The sequence below is a fragment of the Lampetra planeri genome, chromosome 37, assembly GCF_965212315.1.
Source record: "Lampetra planeri chromosome 37, kcLamPlan1.2.h2, whole genome shotgun sequence".
Taxonomy (NCBI): Eukaryota; Metazoa; Chordata; class Hyperoartia; order Petromyzontiformes; family Petromyzontidae; genus Lampetra; species Lampetra planeri.
In genome coordinates, this window is record NC_136143.1 from 6,051,315 (window position 1) to 6,066,573 (window position 15,259).

At 49.8% G+C, this 15,259-nt stretch overlaps 1 protein-coding gene across 1 annotated transcript in view; it reads left to right on the forward strand.

Annotated features, from left to right (window-relative positions):
• Positions 1 to 15,259, forward strand: part of LOC144730839 (uncharacterized) — a 116,311-nt gene that overhangs the window by 11,290 nt on the left and 89,762 nt on the right. The window contains exon 3 of the mRNA XM_078611613.1: positions 639 to 742. Coding sequence (XP_078467739.1) covers positions 639 to 742 — 104 coding nt within the window. The remainder of the gene's footprint in view (positions 1 to 638; positions 743 to 15,259) is intronic.

Consider the following 15,259-nt stretch of genomic DNA (forward strand, 5'->3'; position numbering starts at 1 on the left):
TGTGGGTGCCCGTGTGCCCGAGTGTGTGCGCGTACCCGCGTGTGTGCGTGTGCCCGAGTGTGTGCGCGTACCCGCGTGTGTGCGCGTGCCCGCGTGTGCGCCCGTGCCCGCGTGTGTGTGCGTGTGCCCGCGTGTGTGCGTGTGCCCGAGTGTGTGCGCGTGCCCGCGTGTGCGCCCGTGCCCGCGTGTGTGTGTGTGTGCCCGCGTGTGTGCGTGTGCCCGAGTGTGTGCGCGTGCCCGTGTGTGTGTGCGTGTGCCCGTGTGTGTGCCCGTGCCCGTGTGTGTGTGCGCGTGCCCGCGTGTGTGCCCGTACCCGCGTCTGTGAGCGTGTGGGGAGCTCTGGTGTAGCGGTGAGCGCTGCGCTACGAACCAGGCCACCCGAGTTCGAGTCCCGCTCATGGCCACCAACACCGGTGGCGATTATCTGATCCGGTCCTGGGTCTCCCCTGGTGCGGTGTGTAAAAAACATCGCCACTGGGGAGACAAAGGCGGCCGGGCGTCGAGCTCGCAACCCACCCTCGTTGTGTGCCGTGTCGGCCTTTATCGGTGCTACTCGCTAACAGCACTTGCCCCAACAGTGTGTTGAGGCTATACGGGGGATCTTTATCTTTGTGTGTGTGTGTGTGTCGTCCTGGCAGCTACCGCAGCGCGGTGCGACCGACGTACCGACTCGCGTACCGCCTCGCGTCCGTGTTGGAGTGGCGCTGCTGCCCCGGCTTCACGGGAAAACGCTGCCAAGATGGTGAGGACCGGTGTGTGTGCGTGTGTGTGTGCCTGTGTCTGTGTGTGCGTGTGTGTAGGTTTAACAGCAGACGTCTCACTCCGAATCAGTCGAGCGGCATTATCTTTTCATCGGGCGCGTAACGCTGTGTGGAAGCTACCTGGTCTGTCGCTCCGCACGAAGCTTCGGGTCTTCTAGGCCACGGTTATTCCCTCCCTTCTCTACGCTTGCGAAACGTGGACCCCCCTAATGGAGCATCTTCGCCGGTTAGAAACATTTAGGCTGGCCTGCCTACGATCCATCCTGGGTTTAACCAGGCTGGATTTGTGTGAGGAGCTCACAAATCCTTGAAAGATCTGGACAAAGTTCCATCGGTGAGCTCCTCCAGCAAGCAAGGCTGCGTTGGCTGGGCCATGTAGCCCGCATGCCAAGTCACCGCATGCCTAAACAGCTTTTGTTTGGCCGGATCGAGGGGTGTAAACGGGCGCGGTACGGGCTAGAGAAGAGATGGAGTGATGTGGTACAGGAGGATGTGGAGCTGAATGGACTTGCTGATGACTGGTACCAGCGGTGTCAATATCGGCCTCTGTGGAGGAGGCTCGTGAAGGACGCTACTGGGCAGTTGGAGGCAGTCGCCCTTCAACAACAAAGGAGGGCGGAGACGCGACGCTCACAACAACGAGCGGAGCGCCGGGTGGCTAATGCACAGCAAGTTGGCACAGTAGGGGGCACAGGTGGTGCATCATCCACTCATCTCAGTCAGTCGACCCGTGGCAACTGGGTCTGCCCCGTGACCTCCTGCCAGCGGGCGTTCGACACTTCACGTGGCCTCAAGGTGCACATAGCCTGGCACAAGCGTCGTGGTGATGTCACCGCCACTTAGTGGCGAATGACGGTTGTTGTTGTGTATGTAGGTGTGTGTGCTAACGGGCAACACCAGTGAGGATTATCTGAACTGGTCATGTGCCTTCCCTAGGTCGACTCAGCATTAAACGAGTACCTGGTGCGATGTGTAAACATCACTACTAGGGAGGCAAAGGCGGTCAGGCGTGTTTGCTGCCCGCTGACAGCACTTGCCCCAAAAGTCGTTTGTGTGTGTGTGTGCGTGTGTGTGCGTGTGTGAGTGTATGTGTGTGTGGCTGAGCCGGGAACGGTCCATAGGGAAAACTGGAATTTATTAATAATTTTCCAAAAAAAATCAATGCAAAAATAAGAGTGGATATTATTGTTTTTTTTATATGGAAACATACGTTTGCCAAACGACCAACCGATAACATGCCATACACGAAACTGAAAACGTCGATGACTCTACTTTTTAAAATGTGATGTATTGTTGGGAAAAAATAAGTCATGTCATGAATTGGGGCGATGTTGTGGTCTGCTGCCGTTTGAGATTGTGGGCGCGACTGTCAATGAACGCGGTAGCATCACCAAATAATTGGTTAAGTTTCAAACATGGCCGACACCCACGTAAAATAGAAGCTATTTGTATTTTACCAGGTAAGGCCCGATTTAGCTATATCACTCTTTTCCAGAAGCGACCCATCACGTGGAACTGTATAGCAACAGCCATAAACTCTGAATGCACATGTTGATTTTTAAATGTGGTGGGAAAAAACCGGACGACCCGGATAAAAAATCCACGCGACCACAGAGAGAGAGAGAGAACACGCAAACTCCAAATATACACCAGGCGTCAGGGTGGTGGTCGAACCCGCGACCTCCTGCACACCAGGCGAGGTAGTTAACGTCTTGCAACCATGGCGCCTACATCACGTGACTCCGAGTCCATCCCTTCACCGCATCTCACGTCCCTCCCGTGGCTGTAACTCTTCTGTCATCTCACCCGGAGTTCATAAGAGTGGTTCGGTACCTACGGTTCGTGCGCTACGGCGATATCTAAAGGCGCCGTCGTCGATGCAGTTAGAAGGGAGAGATAAAACAATCGCGGAAACATATTTGTGATTTTCGTACGAAACGCCGCGGGCGTCTTTTATCCCTTGCCTAAAACAATCTTCAGGGCATCCAGACGCCCAGGGGTGTTTTGCTAGGCAGAAGCAAACTAAACAAAAGCGTAAGAGTTCCCGGACGGCTGAAGGGCCCACGGATTTGTGAAGAAAGAGAGAAAAAAAACAGGGGTCATCCAATTTAAAGCTTTCGTGACTGCAGGGATTCATCTTCTTGGTTCTTTCGGCGAAGTCACGTAGAAGGAAAATAATAAAATAATAAAAATAAAACATAATAAAATAATTCTCACGACGTTTCGGCCACAACGCAAGCAGCCGTCTTCAGGTGGAGAACAGGTCTTTCTACGTGACTTTACCGAACGAACCAAGAAGAGGGGTCATCCAATCATCAGCGAGATTTTAAATCGCAGGAAATCCAGAACGAGTAATTAACATTTTACAAGTTAATGAATTCCTCTCATGCCTGCCCGTGATAACACTGGTCTCCAATTTTTTTAGACATCGTCTGCTTCAGAGATGAAATGTGTTGTTTATTATGGATTTTGATGTGCTGAATTTAAATATGACAATTAAAACGACTGATTGGCTACTGTTCCCAAGAGAGTTAAGTTTCTATATTTGACGTCTATGTATATTGTGTAGATAGTAGAGTTTGACTCATAAATTGTAAAATGTTTGCTTTACATGATAGCACGTCACCTGTCCTGTTCATGTAACACTTTAAAATCAGCAAAAGGGTAAAATAAATCAAATGTATTATGAAACGAAAGACAAAAAACCATGATGTATATATAAGTACGTAGTTTAGTCCTTGTTCAGTGTCTACTCAGCGCTTCTTGACTTGTCTCTCGTATTCATTAAACGGAGCGTCTCTTGTCACTGTCCAGCAATAGTCTGCAAGCATTGATGGGCTCCATTTGTCCTGATAGCGTGTCTCCATTGTTGCAATGTCCTGGTGGAATCGCTTGCCATGCTTGTCGCTCACTGCTCCGCAGTTCGGTGGGGAAAAATATAGATGAGAGTGCAAAAAATGTATCTTTAGTGACATGTTGCAACCAGGCTTGTGTATGCCTTGTGGAGGTTTCCCACCAACTCCCTGAAGTTGTCTGCCTTGTTTCCGAAAAAATGTGTTGCCACTAACTGGAAGGCGTTCCATGCCGTATTTTCCTTGCCACGAAGTGCACTGTCAAATTCATCGTCTCGAAGAAGTTCACGAATCTTAGGACCAACAAAGACACCTTCCTTTATCTCAGCTTCACTTAACCTTGGACATTTTCCACGGAGGTACTTGAAAGCTACTTGTGTTTTGTCCATGGCTTTGACAAAGTTCTTCATCAGACCCAGCTTTATGTGTAAGGGTGGTATCAACATCTTCCTTGATTCAACAAGTGGTGGGGCCCACATTTTGTCCTGATCTCCAATGTTACAGCCAAAATAAAGGTGATAGGTTTTCTTAACTATAGTGGTTTATACTGCGCTTTTGTGATGCAAAAGTCACTTCACCACAAACATTGCAGAAGTTATCTGCTTTGTTGACACAAGTACGTGGTATCTCTCTGCTCACTTTCGCTAAACAGAAATGGGTCCCTTTGCAAAATCAAAAACTGACAAATAAGAGAGCACGACACTGCATTATTTCTAGAGCTGATATAGGGCAATTTGTTCAGCAGAGGGATGTAAGCCTAGATATGATTGCATCATCCATGACTTCTAGGAATGACATGATGCAATTCATATGATGTATGATGCAATACCAGGTTCAGATTGCATCATTCATGATTTTCTCAATAAGCAAGTACTGTCCAAACCCAGTCATATATTTATTCATAGATCTAGTCAAAGATGTATTTTAGTCATTTCTGGTTGAAATTGAGGTCCCTTCCCTTCATAACTCACTTATCTATGAAAAAACCGCCACTTTTTTTCAAATTTTCTTGCTGTGTTTTTCACACCTGATGATGATTGCTTGTGTTGCAGTCGAAACGTCGTGAGAATTTTATTGTTTTATTATTTTATTGTTTCCTTCTTACATGAATTTACCGAAAGAACCAAGAATATGAATTCCTGCAGTCACGAAAGCTTTAAATCAAAATGTAACTCACTTATCCTCTGCCATTTCCAAATCAAGGGTCGTAGATACTGACCCAGTAGCATATCTTGAAAACTAGAGCCGATCAACAATTTTAAGCATCATTTTCATTCTCAGTGACCCATAATTAGTAAAGTTGGACTACATTTATTTGGGAAGCGTTTTGGCTGTCGACCGATGCAATCTCCCTTCTCCTCTCACCTCGTTCAACCTTCGTCTCTCCTCCAAACCACTCTCGCTCTCTCACGTCACGTTGTTACTCTCTCCTGCCTGTCTCGTCTGTCATCTCTCTATCAGAGCTTATAAATTAAAAGGGGTACCCCCCCCCTCCCCCCATTGGGGCATCATAACCCCCACCACAAGTGCAGATACCCACAGCACCCACGAGTGGCTGCTGCCTCTTCCGAAGAGGCGCATCGCCGATAAGCCTCGACAGATGCAGGTCAGCAACCTATTTGCTGTACTGCCACCTCCTGTTACGTCTCAAGCCGTGTGCGCTCCAACCACCGGGGTCCGTCAGTCGTGCAAACACAAACGGCAAAGTGACGGACAACTTATGAACGGGGTGGTGGTGGGGGGGGGAAATAAAAACAATTGGTAACTTAAACAAATCTCCCGTCGTAAAAATGACATCTTGCAGAGCCCTGCTCCAAGGATTTTTTTTGGTTAAAGCAGAATGCCACTTTTAAGTGAGAGAGAGAGAGCGGGATAAGAAAAAAACTCCAAACCTCTTCGGAGTTGATTGATGCTGAAAGTCTCGGCGTTTCCCCCCTTTTTTTTTTAAACACGGAGAGCGGTGGCGGTAGCGGCGGCGGTGGCGCCGCGCTCGAGAGCGTCGCCTCGGGGGGCCGAGCGAGCCGAGGCCACACGGGAGAAGCCGGACGGCGACGCAAGGCAGGGAGGGACAGAGGGTCCGACAACAACCAAAAAACACAACCGAGCTAAGATGTAGGGTGTGGGGGGGGCAGTGGTGGGAGGGGGGTGGCGAGAAATGTATTTACTTATTTTTTTTAAAGAAGAGAGTTAACGGGTGATAAATGGTTTGAGAGAAAAAGGCTAAGAATTACAAAATCACGAGGACAAAACAAACCGGAGCAAAGGCGGGAGGCTGGAGATGGTGCGAGAGGGAGACGAGGGGAGGTGGAATCCACGGGGTTAACTGGTGGGCCCTCCTCCTCCTCCTCGACCTGTCTCCATTAACGTGACGGATTTCCCCGTTTCCCCGAGAGAGTCGCGGCGATTTTGCTAACGAGCTGGCCGACCGGGGGCGGCTGTTTTGAGCGGTGGTCTCACGGGAATAGATGGTGCACACTCTCCCAGTTCAGAGGAGCGGGTGGGGGGGGGCTTTGTGGTAATGTGGCCACTGTGGGAAGGCGGGGTGGGGAGGGTATTGATAGTGCTGGGAGATTGCCATGCTGCTTTTAGAGTTGGGAATGTCGATGGGGCAAGATATGCCGGTTAAGGGGGATTACATCGGTGTGCATCACTTGATGTGGCTGAGCGTTATTGTTTTGACGATCGCGTTGTGGACAGATGCGTCCTCGCCGTGCGAATGTGGATTTTCCAGCATTGATGTTGGTGAGGGCTAACCAGTGCTCGTTTGAGCAGGGAAACCATTTTAACATACATTTAGATTTTCTTTTGGGCAGCAAAGGTGGAAGAATGTTTTGTCTTTTAGTTGGAATTTATTAATTCAAATCATGTTTGGGAGTGAACCGCTCATCGTCATCGCTCTGGCGTAGAATAAAAACGAAGCACCACATTTGTGGGAAGTCAATAGCAGTTGTCTTACAGATAAAGGTCCATGAGCATCGGTGCCACCTGAGATTACATCTCTTTCGTGGTTCCAATGTGTTTACTGCGTGGCCAATAACAGCTACATCTCGCGATTCCATTCTTGTGTATGATGGTAATACGTTCAGGAGCCTGATGCTAATGTCGAGGTCTGCTAGCCACGAGAGGGCTTCAGGAGAGAGATAGTTCGTGTCGCTTCTCTACTCCTCCATTGAAGGGGCACAGACTACGGTGGTTTACGATGTGGTCCACGGTTTCGGTTGCATAGCCAGAATTGTACCACTGTGGCTTGTCTTTAATTTGATCTGCGTGCAGAGGCCTGTTGATGCTCTGATGCGGTGGACGGTTACACCAGTGTCAAAGATAAAATGATTGTGCGAAAACTCTCTTCTAAGGAATGGGGTTATCCAATAATGCACTGTTATAAGTAATGTAATCAATTGGGGAATACCAATTATCTGCTACATTAAGGGGTACCCCCATTTATGCTCTGGCCCATGGGTTAATATGCTGGCCCCTGCCACTAGAAGATGGAATTTCCACCTCTACCTCAGGGCTCAGGGTCCCGAACGGCAACACACTGTGCAATGGTTTTTACTTCACTGAGCATCATCAGCAGCGCGCAGCCGCCTTTACAAAATGCCAACAACGTTGCCGTGTGCCCGGACAAGTAGTGGCGCAGTTTGTATGGCCGTGAACTCAGCGTGGCGAGTTTGGCATCTCGGTTCGGATCTGTGCTAATTATTTCAAAACTGTTTTCCGGCAAAAAAAAAAGTGTCGCTCTGAATTGAGCGTGCAGCTTCGAGATCTCCTTTGAGAAACCGGCGCTATCGCTGCATCAGCCGCACTAGCAGAGTGCCGCAGATTCCGATCCATGGGAAAATTCGCATGTGCCGGTTAATCGCGTGGCAAGTCTCTTAAATCCTACCGCCACCGCCACTCCCTGCCACCCCCCTCCCCATAGCCCCTCCCCCACGGGGTAAAGTTATAGGTATTCCCCACCTCTTGCAAGATCCAAGACCTCTGGCGGTGTGTGGATGAGTCGGCCCAACATACCCTCCAAAGGGGCTCCCGCTAGAGCTCCCTCCAAAGTGGGAGGCCCTTCCGCTGGCATTGGCGTGACCAAGAACATTGCAGGGCTGCGCCTTTACCTGCGCGGACCGGTTCTCCTTCACCCGTCAACCTGGCCCGGAGGGGGTTCCGGTGACGGGGCGACCGTTGGTCAAGTCACGTCGCTAATTGACCAGCGTGGAAGAGCAGCCGAACAGACCTTCTGGAGGGAACTGCAGCGCTCTCGCCTGAGCAGAGATAGTTTTGCCAGCGGTGGCCCCTGAAGGGAAATTGCAGGGGCTGCGCTTTTGACCTCTCTAACCCACTCCTCGGGTAATGGCAATTTTTGCCGGGGGAGAGAAAAAAAAGAGCCTTTTCCTGCATTCTCGCGTCAGGGCTAGGGTTGTCCTGTTTACAGGAATGGTAGAGGGCGGGCGTGCGGGCAGATGGGGGGCGGTCAGGATGAGAGGAAGACAGGGAATGGATAGATTGGTAGTGCTTGGGTCTTTGACACGGAGCAGGTGAAGAGGTGGAGATGCATCGTCAACAACCTCCGCGAAGGGAGAAGAGGCACTGGAGAGGAAAAAGGCTGAGGTGGCCGTCGGGTGGGTCAGATGTCAGAGGTCAGAGCCCTGAGCCGCCACCACTGAGAGCCTGGGTTCGAATCCAGCTTTCAGCCACTGCCTTTGATTAAACCGGGTACCTCAAGTGAAGCGAGTTGACGGTCTCAGCACAAACAAAGCCAATACGTAAAGTTTGGCCCTGCGCGGAATTTGACTAAAAGTCAGCTCTGATAAAAAAAAAATTCTATCGGTTTGACTGCCATGTCACGAACATAACCATCAGCGGCATGGTAGTTGGACAGGTGCTGCCATGCCACCGCCTGCGTTAACAAGCGATAATTGAAAAGGGATCTGTGATATCCGCTTCCGTGGGCGGTTCTATAACACGAAGGGCTTCTCTGCCCTGCCAGAGTTCATAGTCCCATGGCTTGACGCCAATAGCGCGGATACAATTGTGGAGTAGGATTTTATTTTGAAAGAGAGAGCTGTGGAGCATGGCGAGGTTTTAGTTTCCACAGAGCGTCTCCCATCTTCCCCCAGCAACTATAATTGAGGACCCCTGGCTCTAAATAAAAATCCTAGGAGCGTTCGCTCGGCCCGACTCTGATCCTCCCTGCGAGACCGCGATTCCGTGTCGGGTTCAAAGCTCCCGAATTCCCTCCGCCCCCGTCGCTACAACAGAGGAGCTATTTTCCCAGAATACCTCTCTCCCTTTCATCACCCAGCCTGGGTCAGCACCACGCGCTCAGAGCAGGCACGTTTGTGGTATGTCCTGGTAAAAGTTGATAACCCACACATATCTAAATATATCGAAATATATAGCCTTGACGGGGGGATATATTGGATTCTCCCGAGTGAAGACCCTTCTGCCACAAGTGACATTAGCTCGATAGAAAAAAGACAGTGCATCATTGAAAGACTTCCCAAATGAACTTTAATAGTTCACTTTTTTCATCCACTCGATCGTCTCTCTCTCAACAAAAACTTACCCTCTGGACAATGAGATCACGTGGCTAGTCAAGTTGTTCCAGGATGCTCCTCCATCAGCCAGACGGTTACGAGTTTAAATCCCAGTCTGGGTCTCCCATTACACTGGTCAACAATAAAAACATTTTTTTTTTCGCCTGAACTTTTGCAGCTGTTTAGACTAATTTCAGGGTGCTGATTCCAAATCTGATCTCAGATTTGCCCTATCACATCTCATTTTTATGCTATCGGCATACAACATTTTCATTGATTTTACCCGAAATTAACTTTATCACTTATGATTGCAAGTTGTTGCGAGTCGGTGACTGCTTTAGTGTTAAAATATGGTGCTGTATTTTTAGAATAGTGTGTTGATAATATAATTTTATGTAGATATCCACATTTATTTAATATTTTTCTTCTGCAGTTTTTATAAAAAATGCAATATTTGATATCTCAAAACCTGATGTGATAGACAAAAACTGATGCCAGATTTGGAATCAGCACCCCAAAATTACCTTAAAACCGTTGGAATACCTTATGCCAGAAAAAGTGTGTTGACCAATGTTATCATTGTCATAATTATCACCCTCCGTGTTCAATTAAATAAGTAACGACTTGGGGACTTCAGCAGTGATTGGATATACTGGCACCCTGTCGTAGTAATGTGAAATGGCTATCACTGACTCAGGGCAGGCAGTAAAGAAGAGCACTGCCCCGTTGCTCGATATAGCAACCGATATTTGCAGCTCAGTGTTCAAAGGCTGTCTTTGTGGCAAGTAAACATTTCCCAGCGAAACCATCCGTGCAAATACACTTTGATGATAATAATCGTCATACTATATTAGAAACAAAAAAAAAGTGCGTTGGCTGGATGTCATGCCTGGATTCCTGGCTGGCTGGCGCGGCCAAGTTACGGGTGCGTGGCGGTGAGGTCACCGCGCACATCTGCGTGATGACGTCACCCGCATTCCACAGCAGGATACGCTATCATATCATTTCGAGGGCCGTATTAGAACAAGGTTTTGCTGGCTGGCTTTCTGGGTGGCTGACTGGAGGTACGGGCGGTCACGTTCAAAAGGACGTGCGCTTTGCTCGTAATAATAATGGTGATGGTTGGGTTGGAAAACGTCTGAATCCTAAAAATCTTCTACGAAATTCCTCTTCTTCCGCTTTGAATTAGAATTTTTTTTTGAGATCGAAAACATTCGCGTGTGTTTCTTCTTAAAATTTTATATTTTTTTCATTTTGACCCATCGTAACTTTTTTCACGTCACACGCAGAGAGAGAGAATCTTCACGTTCCTCAACCGCGAACGCCTTTAATCCGTTACTGCTGTTTTCTGCCTCCTGGACTTTATTAGTTCAATTTTGGTTCTTCCGGCTCTCTCGAGCCGGCTTTCTTCCCCGACCCTTGGTGCGTGAGATGATTCGAGGCCGCCGTCGTAACCGAATGGGTCATGCCCCCTCGCGAGCGTTGTCGTGTGAGTTTGTCTAAGAGGGGTGGGGGGTGGAGGTTAGGAAGTCAGAAAAGGATGGGAACCAGCAAGTGGGACGATTGTGCACGGGCACGGTGGCGGACAGGGCAGCGTGCGGTTACTGACGATGCTGTGGAGGTGAACAAAAACGTAAGAAGAGAAGGTGAGGGAGAGAGGTCTCAGCGGGGGGCGGTGGGGGGAAGAGATGGATTGTCCGAGGCTCGATAATGCTCGGTGACCGCCGGCGCTTAATGCAAAACAGACTCCGGAGGATAAACACCGCAAGCGGTGACCCCGAGACTTAACGCGCCTCCTGGGACTTGCTTGGCGTGCGCTTTGTTGTGCTCGCCAGGCTGATGGCGATGATCAAGGTGGAGGAGTAGGTGGGGGTGGCGAAAGGTCAAAGCGGTCGTGATGGGAATGGTGCCGGGATTGAAAATAAGTTCATCTTGACGATCATGACGACGATGCCACACGGGCTACGATGTGATGGGCAGCAGAGGGCAGTGCCACAAAATCCATTGTTGTAAACAAAGGGCATCAGTGTCAATATTCTCGAGATGAAAGCCAGGCCGGGTGGCTCAGCGGTGGAGCAAGTTTTGGTCCACCCATTCACTCGTAACAACCATAGTTGCCCTCTTTATGTGTTATGAAGAAGGCCCATTGCCCGAAACGTTGCATATTATATATTATTCCCCCTACGACCACGGTGTTATTGACCAAACCACGTGGTTAAGCATCGCTGGTGGCTCAGTGGCAGAGCAGGCGGTAGCAATCGCAAGGCTGAAAGTTCAAATCCTGGCTGGCGATTGGCTTGGCCTATCATCCCGCCGGGTCGATAAAATAGATACCGCTTTGCGGAACAAATCAATAGCGGTTTGCCTTTCGGAAAGACCGACCCCTGCCATCGGAACATGGAATTTCCACCACTGCCTCAGGGTACGTGAACGGGCGATGAGCTTCGCTTCAACGCTCTTTTGCCGCTGGCTGTCAGCGGTTTTTAACGCGAAGAGCGAAAACGACAATGGTGACGATGATGGTGACGACGACGATGAATCATGAAACACATGTGAAGGGAGATAATGGTGATGGTGCCCGCTAATGGTAATTGTAGTAACTTTCGTAATAAAATATCCGGAGTCTGGGTAATTGTGGTAAACGCGCGTGGAAGGGAGCTTGCGGCTTTATTGGTTTCAGAGCAAAAAAAAACCACGTGGTCTCGCGTGAGAGAGGGCTGTGGTCAAGACCACCAGCGACTAACGCTGCAGAAGAGAGAAAGAGTAGCGGACTCCGTTTGATTTACTTATTTAATTGTTTTATCCACGTAACCAGCACCAGGCATCGTCCAAAACACACACACAAAACATCAATACGCGTTCGGTACGTTAGCGACACATTCAGTATCGGCCCAAACGCTTCGGCATTGCCACACTTTGCATGTGGAGCGGTGACGGGCATGCACAGATATTAACCGCTAGCAGCCTGCACGTGGCTTGGACGTGACCATCCTCGCCTCCCTCCAGCCAGCCAGCGAGCAAAACTTTTTAGTTGTTACATAAATGTTAAATACTTTGTAGAATAGTCTGATAGCGTATCCCGTGACGCCGACGCTGTGGGATTCGGGTGACGTCATCACGTAGATGGCATTGTGACGTCACCACCGCCCCCGCACACCTGCCCCGCTGTGGGACGGACACAGACACACAGAGACTGGAAATAAATAAAGAGTAAATCATAGATAGATCGATCCAAGGGGGATTCAATGAAGGCGTTGTATTTTAGGATGACGATTCCTTCTCCCCCGCACCTCCGATTCGGACGGTTGGCTACGTACGGTATGAAAGAAGTTCAATATATTCTTGGTTCTTTCGGTAAAGTCACGTAGAAGGGAAATAATAAAATAATAAAAATAAAACAATAAAATTATCACGACGTTTCGATTGCAACACAAGCAATCATCATCAGGTGTGAAAACCACAGCAAGAATTTTTTATTATTTTATTATTTCCCTTCTACGTGACTTTACCGAAAGAACCAAGAATATGAATCCCTGCAGCTTTAAATCGAAAGTTCAACATACTTGCATACAATAATCGATTAGAGTATTTTTTTACTGTTAAGCTTTTTAGTGAAAATCAGGATCTCTAGTGGCTGCAGGCGTGACGTGAGAACTATTCGTTCCAAGCAACATTTACGAATAAAAAAAACATCGAGTTCTACAAACGAACCCTTCGATGCGAGTATCGTGAACTTCACATCAACCGGTCGATGGCATCGATAGGCACATCACAACGACGATCCGTCGTGATGATGCGATGGTGATATCTAACGCCTTGGCTTTCGCAACTGACCCACGGATGGAATTATAACAGCAGCAATAAACACATTCCTGCGGAGGGAGCTGGTAGGAACGTTGGGTTGCTCGGTCAATGGCCAGGGTCAACGGCGGCGTGGTGTATTCCGCAAATATGCCCGACTGTGAGGGCGGGCACAAGCCGGCGTGATTAGGGTACCACCGGGTGACCAGCCCCTCCCCATCCAGCCCCACCCCTCCCACCCCCCCACCCAGCCCCACCCTCCCCACCCAGTCCCTCCCCACCCTCCCCACCCAGCCCCTCCCCACCCAGCCCCTCCCCACCCTCCCCTCCCCTCCCAGCCCCACCTTCCCCACCCTCCCCTCCCCACCCAACCCCTCCCTCCCCACCCAGCCCCTCCCCACCCTCCCCTCTCCACCCAGCCCCACCCCTCCCATTTTTGGATGCACGACGGACGGACGGACACAATAACCTCCTGTGGGCTGGTGGAACCAGGAGGTTCCTACCAGTATAATGATCATAATAATGACTCGTCGAATCGATCCCGATCTGGGACTTGAACGCGTAACACCTCTCACGACTCTGCGCCTGATGTGAGGCGGGAACGACCGTGGTGCCACGGCCGTTCGACGGGAAGCCAAAGCCGAATTCTGAATGACCCGCTCGTTGGGGGGGGGGCAGTGGGTTGAGGGTGGGCAGTGGGTGAGGTGGAGCCGTCGCTCTATAACAAATCAGCAGGAATCCGGCTCGCTAACGACCGGTTCACGTCACACGGGCGGGGCGGGGGCGGTGAAGCGGGGTCACGGAATCTCCGTCGAGTGCCCCAAATTAACCCCATTAACCCCCACGCCGTGGATGTGCTAATTGGCGGTAGTTAAAAGGTCCGCATGGAAGGCAGGAAGTGGGGGGAGGCAGGGCTGCGTCAAGGTTCTTGCAGGCCCTAGGCACGTTTGCGCCGTAGGCCTTCAATGATTGCTCTCGGCATGACTTGGTACCGCTGTTGCCCCATGTGACTATTATGGCCGATGTCACTCCGCTTGGTTCATGCTTAGGACGGCAACGCCGCCTTGTCTCCCATTGGCACTGCTCTCTATCGAGAATGAGATTGTTTGTGTTGAAGAGAAACACCATGTTATTGCTAATTTTGCAATGGGAAAAAATCTCGAAAAGTTAATCTCCGGTGTTAATTTCTCTCACCTTATGAAAAAGAAAACCATGACTCTGCCTCTTTGTATACACATTGTGCGTGTCCTTGGATTTTAAATCTATTTATTGAAGAAGATGTCTTGGTTACATTTTTTTTTATCATACAAAAAAAAGTTTAAATTTTTTTTTAGTAGGCTCAGTTTTCGTAGGGGATGAGGGGATGAGGGGTTCCGGGTCCCAGACACGTGGACTGTTGTGGTAACAATAAAAGCGGACTGTGATGGAATCACCGATCGTGCTGATATTTAGCCAATCAAATAAAGGGGGGAGGGGGGGTCAAACCACGACTCGATCCCAAGTCTTCGCTTTCCAATTAATCCATTGCCAATGATTGCCAATGGATCGTAATGAATCGATATTTTCAGGATGGCTGCCCGATCAACTTTAAATGACTGCCGGATACGACTGAGCCGAATCGATACAAAATGAAACCTGGATTCACGATCCACAATGACCATGTCTTTGCCGATGTCCGTGCGATCCAGCGCTGGATTCCAGGCACGTAGCCACCACCACGCCTGGGTTTTATGATGGTCACAATAATAATAACCGTGCGTGTTGAAATAGACGGTGTTGAAATGTCACGGGGCAGCAGCTGATGGAGCAAGGGATGTGACGAAAATATACACCGGGCAAAACGAGACAATGCTGCGGTAATGTTTTGAATGTTCATAATCATCCTCGTCAGTCAGTCAGTCACGACCAATCCACTGCTGGAGGAAGGCGTCAACCTTGCCGCCGCTATCTCTCTCTCTCTGTGGCTTTTGCGATGCAACGCAGTTCCGCGAGCAGCCGTCGCTGCGCGCGGGCAGATCTCATCGCTTCGACGGCTGCCACCTCACATCGTCCTTCTCGATCTCCCTTTTGGTGTCACGTTCTGCCCGAGCGCCCGAACTTTTCTCTCAATTCAACACGATGTCGACTCCCCACCCCACGCCCAGCCCCGCTGGTGTTCTCGAAGGCCCTGGGTCCTCGTCCTCCGCTCCGTCTCTGCGTGCAGTTCCGAACACGCGCCCTCTCTGCACGCTTCCCCGCGCCCTTTAGGGCTTTTGCCAGTTACGCAAAGGGATGATTCAATGGACTTCAAGAAACGACGATGTCATGTGACCAT